Genomic DNA, 22,851 nt, shown 5'->3' with positions numbered 1-22,851 from the left:
CACAAGTTAAGTAATATCGGTGCATTTCAGGGAGGGCTGCTGTTGTTTCAGGAGGGGGTGAAATTTAAAAAAATAATGTCATTAAGACTCAACAGTTTCTCCAGACGGGCACATTTTTTGCAGTGCGCCTAATGCTGAAGTCATTTTCCGTCTCATACAGCAGCAACCAAGGACAAGAGAGCATCAGCAGAGAGAGGGGAGAGAGAAAGGTGCCTCCTCTCGCCATTTGCGATAATTGTCTTGCTGTTGAATCGATGTCGGCGCAAATGTTGCTGTAACGGGAGGCGAGAGGAGTGGAGGAGAAGCGGGTTGGGATTTAACTTCTCACACGGACAAACCTATGCGTGGATTTCGGCTCTTTTTCTCTTCGCCAATGCAAAAGGAAATATGCAGCGAAGCTTCACCATCCTCTACACCAGTTTACTGGGGATGTGCTTGGGTTCAAGCTCAAGTTTTCCAAGTAACATCAATATAGGTGAGAATGACGCGTCAGACCTTCTTTTGTCTCAGCACTAAAACCTCTCATTCAACTTTGTCTCCTTTTTTTGTTATTATGTGTGTTGTGTTGTGTTGTGTGGTCTTTGTTTCTTCTTCGGGATCAGTGTGTCCAACAATAACTCGTGATTCTTTGCTGCTCAACAGGAGGATTGTTCCCAACCGAATCGCACGAATATGAGGTTTTTCGGTTCGCACTGTCTCACCACCAGGACATCCCCAAACTGGTGCCGCAGGTGGATATGGTCAAAATGGGGAATAGCTTCTCCATGACATATGCCTGTAAGTATTCCTGTGATTATAGTCGCTGCTGCGTCTCCGTGCAGCCTGTTCCCATTCTTCTCAATCTGTTGATCGACTTTGCAAAGAGCGCATGGAACTCCAAGGGTACGGAGAAAAGCCTGTGCAGGCTATAGGAGCACATATAGGCCCTCTGCAGCGACTCGCGTGTTGCAGGTTATCTTATTAACTGTTGCGTGGGACCGCGAAGGACTTATTTTCCTCTGCATGATTGCAGCATGATTTGCGCTCCGGGGAAGCAAGAAAGGGGGATTTAAAAAAAAAAGCAACCTCTGCAGCAGCAGCGGCGGCAGCAGCAGCAGCAGCGGTGGAAAATCCTACAGTCATATAACATCAGGGTTTACAGCCATGTAAGAATCTGAAGCCTCAGCTCCCAGTGCGCCTTTTCCATTCTTTGAACCGAGGGAGAAAACAAAGAGCGCAGCTCAGGGCTCTTAGGTGATGCCAACAAAGAAGAGGAAATAAATGCATTTCTAATGAGCCACAGAGCACAATCCGATTATATTCCTGTGTCAGAATACACAGAGCTATTAAACCTTCCCCACCTTTAAGTCTTTATAAAGACATGCAAAATAAATATTTGAACTTTAGAGACTTCAGCCTGAGCTTGCTGATCTTAGTATGTAGCTACAACACACAGACCTGAGGGCATCCTCCATTCATTCTTGAAGGGGGGGGGGGATTTGTGAACACAGTTTAATCACATGTTGGATTCAAGATTTATTGAAGTTTAAAAGTCTGGATTCAGAGTCCCAGGTCTAAGCAGCTGGAATGCCACTCTCCTGTGGGTGATAATTTGTGTCATTATGCCAGCCAAACAATGGCTCTCTGAGGCTGAGCTTGACAAAAGAAATGTCAGTCTAAATTGTTTCTTCTTTGTTAACACTGCACTTATCCCTTCTTTGTATCCTGATGAGATTTTTAGGGCTTTTTAGTCTTTGAAAAATGTTTTTTTTTCCGTCCTCATCTCCATTTTCTGAATTTGCCCCTGGCCAGGGGGGCTCTCTCAGGCTCACTTAAACAGTGATGTCGCACACTTCCAGGAGACACTGTTTGACAGCTGTGTGTGTCTCTGCCAGGTGTGTGACATCGTCACAGTGACAGACATTTGATTTCCCACTCCCAGATTTTGGATTTACACTTTAAAACAAAAAAAAACACTTTAGTCCAGTTTCCAGGCAGTGACACAAACAAGTGCTGCAGTTTTACAGGGACACATAATACAAGCTTAATGACATCCTGACTCAGAGTTTGAATGTAATGTGGTTGTAGCTGTTCATATGAGATTCAGTTATGAGCCCAGAATTGGACTGGAGATAAAGTATTATGTGCTACAGCACAGATTTATAGACATTCACTGTTGGCTCGTGCTTGAATGTTAAAAGGAAATGTACCGTTACAGTGCAGATTATACTGCTGCCTGTAAGACCACGCACTTTATGAAGTACAGCTAGAGATGTCTTTAAAAAATACAACACAAGCTATTACAGAAAACATTCAAAGACCTGTTAAAAAAAAAAACCATCTGACGTCTACCCACCAAACCCAGCCCTGCAGCCATTTAGGCCAGGGAGAGCTGTGTAATGAAATGTAAACACACCCAAGATGTCCTCATTAATGAGACTGTCCTCTGCTCAGGGAGGGAGTGTGATGTTAATATGAGGGGCAGGCTGCTGGTGAACGTTTGCAAGGGATTTGCAAGTGGATCAAACGTGGAGCCTATAGGAGCAGGGAGGCAGGTGGTGGTGCTGGTGTTTGTGGTGGTGGAGGGGGGGGGGGGGGTGCAATGATGTATTTGTAACAGTGTGTAGCCAGAGGAAAGACAACAGCGTTTACGGTAGACTTTAAATGGGTATTTATTTATTGTCTTTTTTACCTTGTGTGTGTTTTTTACAAATGCAAAAACAATCTAAAAGTTCTCAGGAAGCTGCTTGAAGCCAGCTGAATCACCAGCAACGTTTCACTCTGGTTTAACTTTATCTAGTCCTTGTCAGATCTAAATGATGTCCACTGATTATTTTTTGTCACCCTTCTCAGCCTTCCATGTGCCAATTTGACACCCCCCCCCTCCCCACCCCATGTCACGCACATCACTGCCGTCCATGAGTATGATGGTGGGCTGTGGTACAAGCGTGTCAGAAAGATTCACAGAGGAAGGAGATGACAAAAATGAAAATGACACCTCTTCCTGCTGTGTGTCACTTGTTCTAAAAGAGTATTTGGATGGTGAAGGCTATACAGACATGTCTGTAAGGAGGAAGAAAAAAGAAAGGCTCCGGGGCTTATTTATAATGAGTCAGATAAAAAAAAGCTGCCTATTCCTGGATTTCTATTCAGTATGCCTATATGGAGGTGTGTGTGTATGTGTGTAAGTGTGTCTGCATCTGGCTGCCCATTGTGACATCTATGTAGGATGTCTTAAGCGTGTGATAGCTCACCTTTGTAAGTGCGTGACTGTGGGAACTGGGGGTGCTGGGGGTCCACGAGTGTGAAAAGCAGCAGGGTGAATGGACCCTTGTCCACATCAATGAATGGAGCTCCGGATGAGGGTGATACTCATCAGCTGGCTCTTATGACCACCCACTTCCTCCAGAAGCAAGCCCTCCCACCACACACACATACACAAAACACACTCACACACACACACACATTTGATGGCACCAAAAGCAGAAGACAAGGGGTGGATGCTTTGGGTAGGGGGGTAGGCTGGATGAAGTAGGGCAAAGGTAAAAGAGGTGAAGATAAAACAATGAATGTTCAATGGCAAAGTGATTCATTTTATTTCCCTCCTGTGGAGTCATCAGGATGAAGATGGCAACACTCTCTGCATAATGTGTGAAAGGTTACTGGGACTGATTTGCATTGCTCCTTTTCTTCTGTCTAATGCTGAAAGACGAGGTAGATTTTGCATAGTAATGGATCATACTTATGTATATAGTGAGTTTCCGGACTGGTTCATTTTTACATGTTTCCAGTGGTTAAAAATAACCACTGCTGGGGATGCTGTGTGTACATGGAGGATATTAGTCACTGTTCCCCTCAGTTGGATATCACATTACCATAATCTGCTATTGACTTGGTTTATAATACGGACGTCAGTGATTCACTAGCGTCATGTCAAAACCCCTGCAGGCTCATGCCTATATATGTTCCACTTTCCTCTTTGATCTCTAACGTGTGATGAGATTTAGTGTTATTTTTGAATGTGCAGAATATTGTACATAGCAACATAATGTAGCATTTCACATCGTGGAATTTGAAATTAAATGTACATTTAGCTTTACGAGTCACTAACTGGCATTTGATTTTGTGTCAAGTTCAGCTGTTCTGATAATAAACCTTTCATTAAGACTAATTAGTGTTCATGGAAAAGACGATTTGTGTTGTCACTGTGATGTAGGCAGCAGTATTTCCTCAGGTCTCCGAGGGTCAGTTTAAGAGGACCGGAGGAGGATCTATGAGGCAGCGATGATCAATGAACTGAGCGCTGCACGGAGGATCAATATTGCACAGATGGGAGAGGTAAGGGGGTGGAGGTAGAATGTGCTTCCCCCTCTGGGTCTGCCTAGAGGACAGATATGAATTACTATTGGGCGACAGGATGTGTCTTGGTCTATCTCAAAGAGAGCGTACAGGTAGAGGTCAAGTCCAGGGGTGGTCGAACAGTGGTGGTAAATCACATCAGGCATTCTTGGATATAGACTGTAATATCAATGAGCTTCACTGTCAATGATGTGTATAAACACTGCAGCTATAACTGTACTTACGTGCCATTGGATTGCTTTACTGCTGACATTGAAAGATGTGTCAATTTTGCCCTTAAAATATACAGTCAACCTGCATTTTGCAAAGCAACAGGAGTGATTTAGAGAATACAGAAATACTGAATGCTGCAGTTTGTAGTCCTAATAGTAGCCTGTCCTCAAAAACAGAATACTAGGTGACTTCACACGGCTAAAATTCTTCTTTTGCCTGAGTTTCTTCGAGACATTTGACATGTGGTTCATCTGAGATTTCCATTAGATTAACTTTAGTAATCCAAACCGCTAGGTAAGTATAGAGTAAGTAAGAGAAAAACGTAATGTATAATAATGTTAAACTGCAAAAAAAAACATGACAACCTGCTGTCTTTGGCTATTGGCACATTTGTGATATATTTATATATGGATTACAGATGGGTCAGAAAAGTTTTGGGGTTGTCGCTTATTCACACAAAGATGGCTGAAAGAAATGTCTTAGAATTTGGCTCAGGTGTTGGCTGGATGGGCATGGATAATACTTCACTGGTTTGTAGAAGCATGCAGTCTGTTTTTTTTCTTCCTTGAGCACCACAGGTATTTTTGTCTGAGGTACACAGTTATGTTATTTTTACATTTGTGAATTCTGGTGAATCACAGCAAGCCTCTTAGGAGATCCTGACCCCAGTGTTACCAAGCGCAGTTCTATATAAAACCCTGTTAGACTTGTCAAACACATGTTTTCTTGTTAGTTTTATCCCCATGCAGTTCAGCGCAGCCTAATGAATGGTGTCATCCTGATAACTTTTTTTCCTGTCATGGTTGCTCGTGTGTGCGACCGCAGCAGCAGTTACCTGGTTCGAGCTTTCCCCATCAGTGTAGTAGTATCATGGACTGACTGCTAAACAGTCGTGTGCAAGCATGTGACACACACACACACACACACACACACACACACACACAATAGCTGACAAGAGACAGAGCCTGAGCAGATGCATTTAATGTATTATTCAATGCAGCACATCCAAAGCTATCACTCTGCGGAGTTATAAGCATAAATATGTAATAATAACCCAGGCAGAAAAAAGAGAATGGAACGGAGTCTTTTGAGCACTGTAATGCTTAAAAATGCTCTGCTTTCTATAGGATCTGCCTGGAGAAACTAAAAACAAAATCAGTCTATCTCCCTTTTCTTCCTTATTTTTCTTTCTATACACCTCTGGTGGTTCACTCTTTTCCACCTCCAGGGGCAAACAACACCCCAGAACAGAGTGTCTCAGTTGGGGTAAAAACATTAGGTAGTGGAGGGTGGGGGTGCGCGGGTGGTTAGGGGAGGGGTGGTCAAGCCGTACACTCAGTTCTGGTGTCTGGGTTCAGTGTTGCTCTTGGGTGTGTATTTTATTATGTAGCCACTTGTCAGTCATGGCGGTACAGCTGTGACCACAGTGCATGCATGTTCAGGGGGATTACTGAGCTTTCAATATGTTATTGAGAAAGGCAGACGAATAGCAGATCACCGCTCCCTCCTGACTGTTTGGGACATGACAGTTATTTGTTGAGGAGAAAACAAAGAGAACAAGGGAGGGGGGGGGAGAAAAGAAAGTGACGGTAGTAGTTCTCCCGGGCTACAGTCTGCCAGGTGCTGGTTTGATGAATGAGAAAGCTTGGATTCCTTTTTTCCCCTAGAACACTTGGGAAAGGGATTGCCCATAGCAATCAATGTAGATCAGCCAAAACTGCTCCCCAAGCTGCAGAGTGATAGAGTGTGGTGCAGAGGGGGGGCATGAGATTGTTTCTGTGTGTTTGTATTCCTTTGTAAAAAGAAAAATAAACAGGTAAATGGGATGTGTGTAAGAGGCAGGGTGGGAAGGAAGAGAGAAATTTTCCATATCCAATTGTCCATCCAGCGTTTTGTGAATAGGTTCCTGAAGAGACCTTTATTACTCATTTAGCCCATAAATGCTCACACATTGCTGACGCCTGTGTCCATTCGGTTTGTATTTTTGTTTCCCTAGTCGTCTTTCTGAGCCCTCTCCAAGCCCTCTTCTATATTCATGCGACATCACCAAGTATTTAAAACAAATCTGTCGTCTCTGGAGGTAATGGCAGCTGGGACGTGGAGTTCTGAGCTGAAATGTGCGGGGCTGCCAATTAGGAAACAATGTGTTCGGGGATGAGGACCAGGATTTGTGTGGTGAGGTGGGGGGGACGAGCGCCTGATGATGGCAGCTGTCATGTTTTTGCAGCAAAGACAGAAGCAGAGTCCCTCTTTTGTCATACAGTACATCTCGGGAGCTTCTGTGTACTTTAATGAGGAACAGAGCCTACAAGCATATTAAACAGTGTGACAACTGCTCTTACGGCTACAACACTAGACTGCTGTTGTCATCTGCACCGTACTAAGTAAAGGACTTACACTGACACCAGCCCTGCAACAGATGCTACAAATTACAAGATCAAAAGAGACAAAAACTCAACAGAAAACACAGTTTTTGTATCATGAATGCACAATAAAGCAAACATCAGCGGCCAGAATCAACTACACAACTACACCTATACAATAGATAGCAGAGGTGCAACAAGTAGTTTGGCAGTAGGGACCGATATGATACCGCTCATCACATTGATGTATTTCACCATAAACCTTTGAGAAAATGCAGCACACGTGCATAGTTGAACAACCTTAATCAGTAAAGACACTACTAATAACATGAACTGCAGCATGCATCTAACTTTTTTCTCCAGCTCTCAGTTTGTCAAGGTGTAAGTCAGCTTGAACTGAGCTCCCTGTCTTTGAGCCTCTTAGATAAGAAGCTTCCATTCAAGATGTTTTCTAAGGGCCTTTGTACAGTATACAGTATGTACATTTCTTATATGCTGGCTTTTTTTGGCGTCAAGAACTTATGCAAAGTGTCTCCTTTCACAACTCTTTGTGTGTGTGTGTGTGTGTGTGTGTGCACCATAGTTTTCAGAAATTTGATTTTGGTACTCAGGTCTCAGGTCTTGTGACATTAAATTTTTAATAAATGAACTGGCCGTGCTTAAGTCTGTAGCCTTATCACATATTTTAAAAAATTCCTCATACTTGTGTTCTTGTTTTGTTTTTTTTTTAGTCTAAAAAATTGATCCCATCTGTCAAACTCTGTGTAGCTAGTGTTTTAACAATTTTCCTAATCCTAATTTCTAATCTACAATCTTGTAAAGACCACCTGTTGTAGGGTCCATGCAGGGCCATCAAGGTGTTAGACAATGGTGATATAAATACTCACACAAACACACTGTGGTAGAGGATTTTATCCTGCATTGTCTATGGGTGCTTGGGCCTGTGGATGCACTCTAGTCTCTCTGAAGTTGATGGCTTGGTTAATTATTTGCCTACAATAATCTGTTAATTCATTTACAGGTCAAACACAGTATTGAAATGATTGAATTTGCTAATTTTCATCATTTCAAATTGAGCCCAGAAATGTCTGTTGGACAAAATAAGACATAGAAGGACATCACCTTGGTGGATTTGGATGCTCTGTGTCCTCTTACATTTAGATTTTTTGGAATAACTGACACTAAAATAATTAACCACTACAGTCATTCCTTTTTGAAGATTCAGTCTGTTTAATTAATGTAGCGTTTCTGCATTTCTGCCAGTGATGAATTCTGTTCAGACCAACACTTTCATCTCCCAGTGGCTCCACATTTATACAGAGGGCCCTAACGACGTAGCATGCAGGTTGTGTGTTTGGCTTTTCTTGCTCTGCATATCCACCTCCATCACTTCCTCTGTCAGAGAAATGAAAGTGTGTGAGCGGGACCGTCCCTCTGCACCTGTCGACACTGATACGCAGATGGGAAGATAATTGCGAAGGGATGATTGTTAAGGAGATAATTGGAGTTTCCATACCCCCTGACAGGAGTTGGTCTGGGCAATGTATCTGACCCGTTGCCCAGGTAAGCATTTATTCTGCAGGCGGCATCGCTGTGAGACAAACCAGATTGGAAACATGGTGAGAAACAGTGAGGAGGAGAGACAATAGCCCAGTGAGAGAGGGTTAGAGAGTGAGACACACGCAGAAAGAGAGAGATGTTGGAAGCTGAGGGGAGTGATCTCACACCCTTGATTACCCATTTAATGAGGCGATGCGGTGCCATTGTTTTATTACTTAGAGGAAATAGGAGATCTAGATTTCACCCTGTGGTCTCTGTGTTTCCCACTGTTAGGCTGGCATCTGTTCTCTTTGTTCGCAGCATCAACCCCTCTCACAGGCTCTAATGCTTCTGCTTCTTCTCCTTCTGTCTGCCATCACCTACATTTTCCAGACTCGCATGTTTTTGGCTCATCCTTATTAACCTTCCATCACCCCCCTTTTCAACTTCTATAATCTCTCATGAGTATCCCCGACTTACAATCTAAGAAGTGTTTGGTTGGTCAGCTGCTGCTCTGATCACTGTTATTCCCCAGTGGGTGCAGCTTTAGAGTTGTTCCTGTCTGCCTTCCCTCTGTTTTCTTCATTTCTTTTTCTATTTTGCCTCTTCTATCAACTTTTTCTTCTCCTCTGTCTTATTTTGCTTCCTTCCCTCTTCAGTTTTTTGTCACACACACCGGAAACAGCAGTGACATATACACAGTTTTATTGCTGTTGCACTGGCAGTAAATCTCACTTAAGCTTTAGGAGCTAAAGCTGTTTATACCAGGGAACAGCGAGCGCACCTCTCTTGAGTGCAACACTCCATAGGGCATATGGGTACTCTGGGGAGATGTGAAGGCAGTGAGGCAAAACCCAGCCCTCTTCTAAATGCGTGTAAATTTTATCTCTTGCTTTGCATGTAGAATATGTATGGATGAAATACTCTCTTTCCAGTACATTGACATGTTATCGCTAAACTTATTGGTTGGCACGAGAAGGAGTTTTTTTGCCTGAGATCCCAGAGAAAACTGCTTTTACAGTAAAAACCCTCCCACTCAATCATGTCTGGAGACTTTCATGCAGATCCAGGTTTGGTGCTGCGTTTCGGTCCCTTGGGTCCGTGTCCTCTGCACAGAAGGAGATTGATTGCGCTGTGTGAGTCATGCTGTGTTGGAGGGCTCACAGAGTAGGCCACCCCCACCCATCACCTGAGGGGTTCTTCACAAGCACAAGCTGTGTATGTGAGTCGCTGTCTTGTCAAAACCAGTGAGAGTTTTTTTTTTTGTTATTGAGATTAGTGTGGAGGTGTGTGCACTATTAGATTGAACGCTTGTCCTAAAGGCTTGTATACTGTATATGTGTGTGAGTTAAATTATTGACTTCATTCTTGCTTGGCCTTTCATTAACATAGCTGATTAGCTCTCCAGAAGATGGATGGGACCAGTGGGACCACGACATGCTCTCTCTGTTTTTATTACACACATTATCTGGCAGTTATTAGCCATGGGTGGCTGAGTGGAGGATAACTGTGTGCATCTTCCACTGTCTGGTGTCAGATGTGTTTATCTCCCCTCAAAGTGCTCCGTGGTTGATTGAGTGACCTTTCACCCTTGTGAATTGTGGTTGATGTCACCCTTCTCATCTTTTGGCAAGATACCTTAAATCACATGCTAAAAACATGTCTTGTGATTAGCAGGCTAACAAGCTAAATAAAGGAAGCATATGCCAGCCAGAATAAAGATCTTGTTTTATGCATACATTGATGGAAATTGTACACCTTTATTATAGCAGCACCAGTGGAAAGATGGCAGGAAATTGCATGAGACAAAAGTCCCCGGTGCTGTTAAAGTCTGTAAAACAGTTCAACGTGTCTGTGCAACACAATTTCCATCAGGTGACATACAGAGTGTGGATGGTGGGTATAACATTTCCAGCCTGTGAAGACATGCACTATATTCCTAGCCAGAGTTTGGTCAGTAGAAATAAATATTCTGTTTGTCTATGTATAAAACACTTAACACCTGCATCCTAATCAGAAAAAAAGAAATAATAACAAGAAATATCCAAACAGAATACACTGTTTACATGACCAATCCATCCATTGTGTCATAGTATTTAGAAAAATCGTGGGCATGTAAATACATAATACAAAATCCATTTCTATATAGCAATGCAATCAATCAGGACAACCTGAATGCAGAAAACACACATGGGATTCAGTGATAAGAAGAGAATTGTTGTAATGTCTATGGAGGGGAAATGGAGGTCAGTGAACAAAGGAAGTGAGTGAAGGTAGTGGTGGAGCAGGCTGAGGAGGGAGGAAGGAGCTGGAGACGGAGCCTGGCTGGTTGGATTGAACGGCTAGAATGCTGGAGGCTGGCAGAGCAGGGAAGAAAAGGGAGCAAGCGTGGCTGGCAGGTTGTTACAGGCAGGCTGGTGGCCGGAGAGGCAAGACGGAGTGTAGCGAGGGTAAGGGGAAGATGGTGGAGTAGCTGGAGAAGTACAGACAAGCAGACCAAGTGGCAGCAGAGACCTGAGGCACAAGGAGAACAGGACTAATCCAAAGCCAAAACAACACACAGAGAATCAGAAAGGCTACAAACAGTTAGCGGGCCAAATGATGTCACTGCTGCACTGTCTGGGGTTTAAATACTGGTGTACTGATGAGTAGGTGGGAGATAGGTGCGTAGACTGATGATCAGTCAGGCAGATGAGTGTCACACACACGACACACAATGAAAATAGAGACTCACACAGGGGAGGAGGGAAAAACAACAGAATGTGGAGGAACAAGAGTGACAGCCAAGGTCTGCTTAATTTATCTGTAACTTGCTCAATATAATGTAATAAATCATGCAGGGATTTGCTGAAAATGTTGATTTATTGAAAATAAATATGAGTGTGTGTTCTTGGTGCACATCCCTTTTTCAGTAGTACTGACTGATAGAAAAGAAACAGATTTGGCCTCCTTCGGTATTAGTGGGAAAGCTGTGATCTTGTGGTGTAAAGGTGACATTGGATGGACATTATAAAGCTAGGTGTAAGATTGAGGCTCGCTGTACAAAGGCGTGGTGTGACTGAGAATCAATCTTGCAGGGTTAATGCTGCATTGAAGGAAAGCTGGGCTGGATTTAGCAGATCATTGTTCACAGTTTTTTGAGGAAAAAGACATGATTTCATACCATTGGAATATAAAATTATTTGAGATTGTGCAATAGAGAACTGTGTATGGTAGATCAGTGGATGAGATGAGCAACTATATCGGCTGTCCTATCTTGTGGAGTCACCTGGCATGTCAGTCCTCAGTAGTCAGGCTTTATCAAGGAAACAGATCTGCATGGATGACTGAACAAGAACCCACCGATCAGTACACTCCCCCCACCCCCTTGCTGAACCCAGCTTCCTGCTGCTCCGAGGTTCCTTCCATACTGCTGACCTTAATGTTGCACATGATAATAGTATGCAAATCCCAGAGGAGGAAAATAGTAGAAAACTTGTGCTCCATCTGTGTGTGTGTGTGTGTGGGTGCGATTGTGAAGAGAATGTCCTTATCACGATTTGTGGTTCAGCATACATGTGTTAAAGAGTCTGCACCTTCCTTATATTGATTCTTTCCAGCTTGCTTGTGTTAAACCTTTAAAACGTACATTGCATTGATTTTTATACCTCCACTCCTCGGGGATTTGTGGCCTCAGGCATTGTGTTTTAGGAGTTTCTGTTTGTGTATCTGTGCTTCTCTGCCCCATTCTTAAAGGGACAGTTCACATAAATAAAATAAAATTCACATCTATCATTCTTCATTGTATGTGCCGAGCTGAGTGTCATATATATGGGAAAGGCGGCAGTAACTAGATGGATAAAAAAATGACACCAAGTCACAGCAAAAATACCTTTAAAAATGCAATGACTCTCTGTCATGTCTTTAGTGAAAAGATGAATTGAATATATATTTAGGTGGGCCTGCTCAGTCTACATGTGTTACATGTGTTCCTATTGATTTGTGATTTGTTATATATATTGACTATATCCTATAAGGCCACCTTCACTTAGACACCAGACACAGTATTCTGGATAACCACGATTTAACATCATAATACAGGAAGAAATCTCAGGAAAGATTGTGAACACATGATTATTGTTATCAAGTGGACAAATGGTCCAGTGAAGGAGGAGCAGCTCTGTAATAATGCAGCCGGCTTCACAGGTTAGGTAGCAGCTCAGGTGGAGCAGCAGGGAGGCCTGTACGCTCACACTACTGCTGATTTATGTATGCATTTAATTAGGACTATATCAAATATTCACATATATTACAATAAAGAAAAAGAAACTGTTTAATGTACTGACTTTGACATCAAAATGTCCTTAGGTGAAAGCAAAGTTATAAATTCCTTTGTTGTGTTTTATTCTGTCAAATGTGGTTGTTTTTTAAAGTGATTAAAACCTGATATATGCTCTTTTATTCTTACAAAGGTTTGTTTTAAAGAAATCTTTTATTCAGTCAAACCCAAATATGAAACCTAAAACATTTATGGGCTGCATTAAGGATGCAGCCTCGCCCAGCACCCTCCCTGGTAGCCCTCCCATCATCCACAACTTCACATGCAGGAGCAACTGTCACAAACATGCCCCCTTTGTGCAGCCGGCACAGACATGTCTGTCATTTGATATTTGGCTCATGCTAAGCAGTGGAACAGCTGCGGGGCACAGGAAACAGAGAACAGGGAAGCTGTGAGTTGCTTGAGTTTTTTTCTGACAGCTCCTCCTGTTGTGTATTAGCCCCCTTTAGATTTTCTTGCAGCCCAGAACTCTTTGGTCACAACAAATGCAAATCAGCTTGTTGTTCATTCATAGGAAAAGTTTAGAAAAGGTGAAAATTTCAATTCAAGAGATGGTTCGAGTGAGCTTTGCTGCATCTCTATGCATATTAGAATCTTCTGTGCTGTGCTTTTGTGGCTGACTGTTGAAAATGATCATAACGATCAATAAAGTTTTACCCAACTTATGATTAATAGCTGGAAGGTTCAACAAAAGTGTGGGTGTGGTCTTTCTAAATTAATGTAAATATGGAAAAATGTGTAAAAAAATCTTGTTGATGTGAGAATGTATTAGTAAGGACGTGAGAACCTGTGGCTTGTGGTTTCTTTTTGGTATCACAGAGGGCATCTCCACACTGATTCTGTTCAGTAAATCTCTGCACCACAACACATAGGTGGCGTATCTGTTATTTCCTTACATTGTGTCAGTAATATTTGCTCATGTTTTGATGTTTTAAACTTGCTTTTTTAATTTTTCAGCTAAAGATGTCTGTGCTAGAGTTGTTTGTGTAACCAATAATGACAACCTAAAAAATACGATAAATAGCTTTTAAATGAGAACCACCCCAGCTTTGCCTCTGGTTCATAACCCTTCATCATCCATTACAATCATGGAAAGTGCTTGTTGGGTATTATCCCTGACTTGTTTTGTGTGTGTGTGTAAATAAAAAATGTGGTGCTGTGCTGCAAATCTTCCATTATTTCAGAAATTATCTAAGGATTTTTCAAAGCCAAGGCAGTTTTGCAAATGTGTTAATTCCTTGAGGGGAAACCTAATTATGACAAAATGTCCAAACACTCACAATTCCCACTCCATCTTCCAAAAGTCCTTTAGCAGCTCTGAGCTACTGTAATCCCTGCCAGAGAAACAGACCGTTGCCTGGGCAACCTTAGTCCTGCCGCCATGGCAGCTGTAACTGTGGTGAGGAGATGCGGAGTGCCAGGGCGGACAGGTGTTGCTGGGGTCTTCAAGATCACTTTAGGCCCTTTCGGCCTTGCCTCCAATGTCATTACACATGTGGAGCAGCACTAACAAGCTGCTCGCACACAAACGCATGCAAAATGCTGCTCCTCTATACTGCTGTCTGACCTGAGACTGCTGAGCTACACTAATGTTCTGTGTCATGCTCATGTCGAATCAGACGAGCACATGCTTGTCATGCCAGTTCAGAGCAGGGGGTCTGTGCCACATGGCTGCATGTTTTATTTTATTATTTATTTATTTATTTATTTTTGTCAAACAGCCATACTGTAAGTATGAAAACCTCAGACTCACATACAGTGAAACACAGCAACCTGCTGCAGGGTAGAGTAATGGGACACTGCACAAAAAGTCAAACAAGCTCTCATTACCTTTTATACAGGCAGAACATGGAGGACACCGGTGAAATTGGTCCTAGAAAATTGGACGGGGATATATAATATGTGCGCTTGTGGAAATCAGCAGCTGAGAGAGTGTCCATTTACAAGCAAGAGTGTGTGCAGACCATGAAGGAAAGATAGTTCTGTTACTGAGTCAGTGTGGCGAGGCGCAAAATGTCTATTTCAGTGCTTGCTTTAAGTAGGGTGAGTCACCAGGCTTTTGGAGCACTAGAGGCTGCATACGTGTGTGTGTGTGCGTGTGCGCTTCTATTTGTATGTGATACCGCTGATTTTTCTCTCACTCTCAGTTTTTTCGCTCTCCCTCTAGCTCCGTCACACACACACACGTGCTTGCCCGGAGGGGGCAGGTCTGTGACAGGTTAGGCGTTTTTGGGTACAGGCCATTCCCTCTCTGTCTTTTCCTCAGCTCCTACCAGAGAGCTGGCCCTCGTGTGGGGGACAGACAGCGACTTCAATCTGTTTGGTAAATACAGAGATAAGTAAGGCCCACCCATCGCCACAGCAGAAAATAGCCCAGGCTAGACCAGAGTGTGTGCGAAGATAGCAGAGGATATACCTTCTAAAGAGGAGACTATGAATATAAATTAGCTATTTTAAGATATTAGAGGGTGTGAAGGAAGTCAGAGTGACATACGGACAATGAGAGAAAGAAAAATGGAGAGAGAAAGGGAGAAAAGAAAGAAAAGAAAAAGAAAATGTGAGGTGGAAACCGCCTCCTGCTGTCAGTAAAATGTCAATGGAACCCTGGGGATGCATTGATTAACCTCTCTACTCCTAATCTGCCTTCACCTCCTCCACTGAAGGCAAAACACCCAGACTGGTGGCAAACAGATGGACCAGGAGGCCAGCTTTGCATAAACATGTTACACAGTACTACTTGATGACTCAGATTATAATTGAAAGACTTCACTGACAGATTCCTCTTTTCTCCTTTTATATGCCTCTGTGCTGCCAGTATGTCCATAGGCAATGTGCTATTAATATGTACTGATCCCAGGAATGCCTTTATATACTAAACCTACGTAGTGTGATTATGGTACCACCACATGTTACAGTTAGCTTGGCTCAGCCAGTAAGTATAGCTCTTGGCATTTCCAGTGAGAGCCATTTTGTGTGGTGTTCAATTTGCAACAACCCAGTCTAAATTTATGCACGATACATACAGTGTAGTGCATGGAAGTGTACTAATGGAAGTATCTGTAATGAGAATGTCAAGGACTAACTAATTAGATTTCTGTGGTCAAGGTCACCTCACAAAATCATTTTTGGCCATAATTTGCACACTGCTTACAATATAATCACACACAAATGTCTAATAGTCAAAGTTTACCAGAGTAGTTAGAAATTAACAAAAGAAATGAGAAAAACAAGAAAAACAATCTTTCCTCCTTATATTAAATATTTTATACATACAGTATATTGTATCATTACACTAATAACTAATAATAATACTAAACAATTTTAGGTGGGAATTACAGGTAAATTAAATTACAGAATTAAAATCCATTATAATTAAAAAAAAATAGCTTAGTTGAACATGGTCCTGCTGTTTTTTTTTACATTATAGATTGGTTTTTTTAGACATTTTTTTGTTCTTTTTGCCACAATGCAAGATGGGAAAAGCAGAAAATCTTTACACAGCGGCTCTAGAAACAACTAGCTGATGATTGGACTAATCTTTTCAGCTCTAATTCAATACCTTAGACTCTCCCATGAGAGGGAATTTGTAGGACATCAATTAAAGTGCAATCATTGTAAGTTCACACAGAGTGTATGTGCCATTTATCGACAATAGACAAGTACATCCAGAGTATGTGGTGACTTTAATGATTAGAACCGTTTTTTAAAAAAGCACACTAAAAGGACATGTCAAGCATTGATCACAGTCTGTGTCTTAACATTTGTTTTTAATATTTTAAATCATAAAACTAGAACTGTTAAAAGACTGACGTATTCTTTTTCATTGTTTCCTTTGCAGTTTGTTCCCAGTTCTCCAAAGGTGTGTACGCCATCATCGGTTTGTATGACAGGAAGACGGTCAACATGCTCATGTCCTTCTGTGGAGCACTGCACGTTTGCTTTGTCACGCCGTCCTTCCCCATCGAGACGGCCAACCAGTTTGTCATACAGCTGAGGCCTGAGCTCCAGGATGCTCTGGTGGGAGTCATCGACCACTATGGATGGACGAAGTTCGTCTACATGTACAGTTCTGACTCAGGTAGGAAAGAGGTTTCCTTTTTATGTAATTTTATATAATAATGTTACATTAGAGGATTGTTGGTCTCTGTATTCAACATTTTAAGATTTCTTTCCCAAAGCAAATCCACTACACCGAATGCACATGGAGACAGCCAGAGCCTGAACCAGTCATTAAACCAACCACTATTTGTCGTCTTCATATTGCCATGGTAACAGTAGTCTGGTCAATTGTAGCCATTGTGCAGCAATGAGTTGCCATCAGAACATTTATTTTAGACCACCGTCTTTGTACAGTGAGCACAGAACAGAAACATTGACCTGCACTGACTAGCAGATAAATCACACAAAAGAAACAAAAGATGAAGCTTTTCATTGAGCAGTCCTCAGCAGTAACCCATGTTGCTGCAGTTCCTTTGTCAGTACTGTGTCAGGGGGAAAAAAGCACTGTAGCATTCAATTTAAACATCATAATGACACTCCTGCATAGGCAGACAAAAATAACGTGGCACACCTGTCTGCCTCCTGCTTCCTCCCCCCCTCCTCCATAGCCAAGCAGCTATACCTTTCACATAACTCTGTGCCATCTGTCCCAGCTGTTGTGGGCTTTGGAGCATGACCATGATGGGTGTAATTTGTGTGTGTGCCCAGATGCAAATGTGCAGAGTATGAGAGCCTACTGTAACTTTTATCTGCTTGTGTTCTTGACTAAACTGAGAGCTTTAAAAGACATATGCCACTATGTCACTGCTCTGATGTATGAGATTTCATAGTGGGCTCCTGCCCTCTCTGATGCAGCATGGCTGTAGTGACCACACGTGTCCACAGATTTTTCTGATTTGATCCCTTCATTATCTGCTCTCAAGCCGTTGTGTGTGTGTGTTTGTGTGTGTGCACAGGGTCACCCCTGTGTGATGGAGTAGTAGGATGGAGTCAGTGGAATCCATATCAGTAGTCCTCTGTTGCCTGGATACTACACTGCAGTCACCCTTCCTACGGGGTTATTTTAAGCCTTTAAGAAAAATTAGAAAAATAGTCGTTTTGTGAATGTGTGTCTTTCTGTGCATCATCTAAATACTTTGTTGAAGTGTTTTACATTTTTACATTACATCTAAGTGATATTGTCTGTAGTATAGCTAAAAGTAATTAGATATGTAAAAAGAATCAGCATTTTAGTTCATTATCTGAGGAGCACAAGGCGTACAAATATGCTTTAACATTTTCCTGCCATCTCAAGAGCTTTAACGCAGCATTCTATAATAAATGTGCCTTTCATTTTTTTATTTTTAAACCTCAAGAATGGGAAAACAAATTTGATAGCCCATTAAACCTATCATAAACAATATTCAGCAAAATGGTTTCCCAAAGTGGTATTTTCTCTGCTCCCGATTGCCTGGTGCCCCGGTCTCTGTGTATTGCCTTTGGCCAAAAGGGGTGCTTATGAGAGCTGGATTCCATTATGATATTATTCTCTTCCAGGATGCCTTTGGAGGACTGTTTTTTTTCCTCCCTGTGATCCTCCTTGTCAGCCTGGCTCTGATTTATATTGGGGTGCATTAGGCACATTTAAAACAGGAGAGGATATTCTGTGTAAACACAGTGAAATGATAAAAAAGAGGAGGCAGAGCTGGAATGAAACAAAAACTGAAGAGATGAAGAGATGACATGAAAGGAAGTTGACTCCAGGTCTCTTTGTAGTTTATTTCAGTACAGAACACTCTCCACACCAATAATGAGACTCTAACACTAATTTTAGCACTGCTTCACAGCTGTATGGAACATATTGTACTGTACATGATGTGTAATTAACAAACAAACACACCAGGGTGTTAGGAAAGAGGTGAGATTATTTAAAGATGGAAAGAATAATGGAAAGAGGTGCTTCCTTTGGAAAGTGACTACAGTATGTTGCATGGTGCTGTCCGTGGTGCTGAAACTCAGGACAGCTAAGCAGGATGTTCAGCTAATGAGGCAACTTTAGATGCTTCACCTTTTACAGTGTATATCATCATGGTCATTTAGGTACAGCAGACTTTTCTCATAAATTTGTGTTCCAGTGTATTTATTATTTCACATATGCGAGTGTAAGCCATTTTTGAACAGGTTCTTCATCATTTAAAGAAGTGCAGTGTATTATTAGATTTTGATTGTTTGGATGAGTGCTCCCCAAGAAACCTGGAAAGTATAATATTTTGAGTGAGCACTGCACTCATACCCATATATCTAAACCCAGCTTTTATTGCTTAAACAATACATTTCTTCTCAAACAAAAAACAATTCAATACAGCTTGGGCTGTGTGTGTCAAATTAGATATAGATCTTTATCCTCCAATCATAACTATAAACACAAAAACCTAAGGGCTGCAGAGCTAAACTCTTCAAAAACCCATTGATCAGTGTGTTCCCTTGTCTAACATATAGGTTTAAAACAGGTTTTCTTAATCTTAACATCAGTTTAACAGCTACTATCGAATCGACCAGCACCAAGAATTGTTCAGTGGAGAGAAATGTCAAAAAGAAAGAAATATGGTCAAAAGTGCTAAAATGTCCATGCGCTTCTGCAGGGATGCTTTATCAACCCCTATGTATCACTTCCTTTCTACATCTTCACATTTTTCTGGATGTCTTAATTTATTTACACATCCTGTGTTGTGGTCACACACGAAGGTGAAATGCCATCCATCTTTTTATTTCTTAACGACCTGGTTTCAAATAAGCAGCGTGAATTGCCTGGAGAGCAGCTGGTGTGCATTCTAATAAGGCCAAGCAATCATCTTTCAGACACTGTGACTGCATTTCTCATCCTTCTTTTGACAGGGTCTGTGTTGTCATGTGGACAAGCTCGTGTTACGTCTGTATGATTATGAACATGAACAAACAACCACGGAGGATTGTGTAAAACACATGACGTGTGGACACACTGTGGCTTTAACTGTGTTTGCTGCTTAGTAAGAGGAAAAAGCAAACACAGCTACATCATGTATTAGTTGACATTTCTACATTTTGTAATTGCTGTAATTCATTTGGGTAATGGCTACCAGTCTGCTGGTGAAATTACTTACTCAGTGGAACAACTGCGGCTGCCAGCGCAGAGGAATCTGATTGGTCTACTGCCAGCAGCAAAGAAGCACAACAGTGAGTCAGATTGTAAATCAGAGCTCAAGATCAATGTGTTCCCTAATCGCTTTTTATTTCCTGTCTTAGCATGAGCCCTTAGCTCATAGGCTGCTCTACCTGGTTCTCTACGAGGCACAAGTGCCTCAGCAGCATATCGGTGACAGTGTAATTGAGTAGCGCCATCTGTAATTGGTGCTCGGAGGACGTACATTAAAGCCGGCTGTGAGTTTGTCGTCTGTGATGATGCACGGCCTGATTATTTGTTAGTATGAAAGCGATGATTATTTAGGCTGGCAGTAGGCAGTAGGAGCTGGAAAAGCACACCTGTACATGTTGGTGTGCTTAATGGACTGCCCCGCTCATTACACTTTATCACTGAAGCTATGGGGGAGATTCTGATAGATAAGCTTATCAGGAACAGTTTGGGTTTCTGCACAGCGTCTGTTTGGTATGCAAGTATTTCTCATTTGTCTTTCAGATCATAGAATATAAGGCATAACCTGTACATTATATGCATTTTATTACATGTAGATGAATACCAGCTTACTTATGATTCCTGTGCTTTACTTTTCTTCTCTCACTCAGGCCTGTCAGTTCTGCAGAAGGTCCTGGACACAGCAGCAGAGAGGAACTGGCTGGTGACCTCTGTCAATGTGGAGACGATGACAGAGGCCTCCTTCTTGAAAGTGTTCCAGGATTTGGACAAGAGGAAGGAAGGCCAGATTATCATCGACTGTGAGACTGAGAGGCTCACCGGCATACTCAAAAAGGTAGCAAGATTTATTTGTCACCACATAAACTATGTTATCATGAATAATAGTGCAAGCTTTAGCTGATGATTAATTGAATATTTAGCATTTTTTAAAGATCTTCAGAGAAATATATTAAACAAATCTGACAAAGGCACTTCTAAGGACAAGGCTCTATACATTTTAATCAGATGAACAGAGGAGAAAGCAAGACAGGAAGGGGGGGGGGGCTATAAATGGAAAGTGGGGGTTGCTTTTTGTTCCTCTGTGGTGTTTAGTCTCCTGGAGCATCAAGGACAGAAAAGATAAATAACACACGGTTGGCATTTGGAGCCGGCAGTTCTTCTGTGATAGGATCATCACTTACTCACCTCTGTACTGTTTAAAGGAGAAGGCATCACGATTGACTGTTCACCAACCCCCCCACCACCACCACCTAACAGAGATCGTCCAATCGTGGCTTAGCAACCGTAACTAGGCACTATCATGAAGTGGGGGCTAAGAATGGAGGATTTTTTTTTGTAGCCATTTGAAGGCAAAGATAAAAATACAAACAAATATGAAAGACAAATGTGACACAGAGAGCAAACATCACACTGCAGCATGATGATTCAACTCAATATTTATTACAATTGTGAAAGAATGGCAACAAACAGTAGGATAATAAATAAGATGATTAGTTTGCAGTGATGAAAAGCCAAAAATCAACAAAAAAAGTCTAGTCGCGATAATGTGACACCCAAACATTTATTGCAGTCATCTTACACTACAATGACATTCTCCGACAAAACAATAATGTCCATGTCTTCTACACGATCTGTGGACGTTTTGCAGGTCATGTAACATGCAGTCATGAATGATGCAATTAAGTTAATTTGTGTGACACATTTTATGGGGTTCCTATTTTAAAGCCCGTTAGATAGAGACATTAAAATGTCAGTAAGAGATGGCTTTTTCAACCACCCATGTACGTTAATTAGCTTCCTCGATACAGCTGAAGAAATCGGCAAAGCAGTGTTGTCTTTTATCGATGGTCGCTGGTGAAAAATGAGCTGCCTCTTCTCTGGTGTCGCTGCATCAAGAAGCCATTATTTTAAAAGTTCTTCAAAATTTTAAATTCTTATGGAAGAAAACTCCGGAAAGTGTCATTCGTTTTGCTTGTTGATGCCGCTCTAACGATTTATGAGTTATCTGTCAGTGTGTGTGTGTGTGTTTGTTTTTTTCCATTTTCTGTACATTGTTTATAGAAAAACACACACACCCTGACGTTGATAACACACATGCACACACAGTCCCCATCTGTATGTGCAGGCTCTGTGTGAACGTTATTGATGGCCCGGTGTCTACAGTTAAGGTTATTGCATCAGTTCTCACCAGTTTACAGAAGCTGAGCCAGAGAAGTTCTCCATTCAGACGGCCACCATCAATCACCGACATCTGCTCCCTGCCTCCACACTGCCCTGCCTGTGCACCCAAACAAAAGGCACACACACAAACACACGCACAGACACACACAGACACACACAGCACCTCTGCCAGTTCCGCCCTTTAAACTCGCTCCTGTGTTCATCTCATTCATCGCATACAGTACACAGATTTCCTCCCGATAATGTCAGTGACAGTATCCTGAGGGTGACTTCTCATATAGGCTGAATGTTGATGCTTTCTCCCCTGAGATTATTTAAAGTGATAGAAAAACTACCACCGAAACGTTTTCTGCCAGAAAGAAAAAGTGACCCGTCCTCTTGGGGCTGAACTCTGAGTGACTCTTGAAATCAGCATGTATAATTAAAAAGCTACTCACAGCCAGAATATTTCCATTTGATGGTCCACTGTGACAATGCGTGTGTGTGTGTGTGTGTTTTCCCCTGGTGTAGAGTGTATTGGTGTCATTGCTGGTGTGTGTTTGTCCTCCTTCCCTCTCTTGTTTTTCCTTGCCCGAGGCTTGGCTGTGGGACTCGCCTTGTGCTGGGGTCGCCATTAATAACAAATGCCACCTTCTGTCGTGACCTACAGCATCATTAAACACACACACACACACACACACACACACACACACACACACACACACACACACACACACAAATGTGTATGTTCCCCAAAGAATACTCAGGGCAAAATGCTCCCACAGAGGAAACGCAATGAAAAATGTGACGAG

At 42.1% G+C, this 22,851-nt stretch overlaps 1 protein-coding gene across 1 annotated transcript in view; it reads left to right on the top strand.

Annotated features, from left to right (window-relative positions):
- The first annotated feature begins 384 nt into the window (after nucleotides 1-384).
- The window catches only part of gria1a (glutamate receptor, ionotropic, AMPA 1a), a 55,668-nt gene continuing 33,201 nt past the window's right edge, over nucleotides 385-22,851 (top strand). The window contains exons 1-4 of the mRNA XM_028415519.1: nucleotides 385-475; nucleotides 643-777; nucleotides 16,610-16,849; nucleotides 20,530-20,714. Of these exons, the coding sequence (XP_028271320.1) occupies nucleotides 388-475; nucleotides 643-777; nucleotides 16,610-16,849; nucleotides 20,530-20,714 (648 nt within the window). The 5' untranslated portion in view covers nucleotides 385-387. The remainder of the gene's footprint in view (nucleotides 476-642; nucleotides 778-16,609; nucleotides 16,850-20,529; nucleotides 20,715-22,851) is intronic.

The sequence above is a fragment of the Parambassis ranga genome, chromosome 10, assembly GCF_900634625.1.
Source record: "Parambassis ranga chromosome 10, fParRan2.1, whole genome shotgun sequence".
NCBI classification, from domain to species: domain Eukaryota; kingdom Metazoa; phylum Chordata; class Actinopteri; family Ambassidae; genus Parambassis; species Parambassis ranga.
Note: the sequence above shows the minus strand (reverse complement) of the source record. Positions and strands in the feature narration are given on the sequence as shown.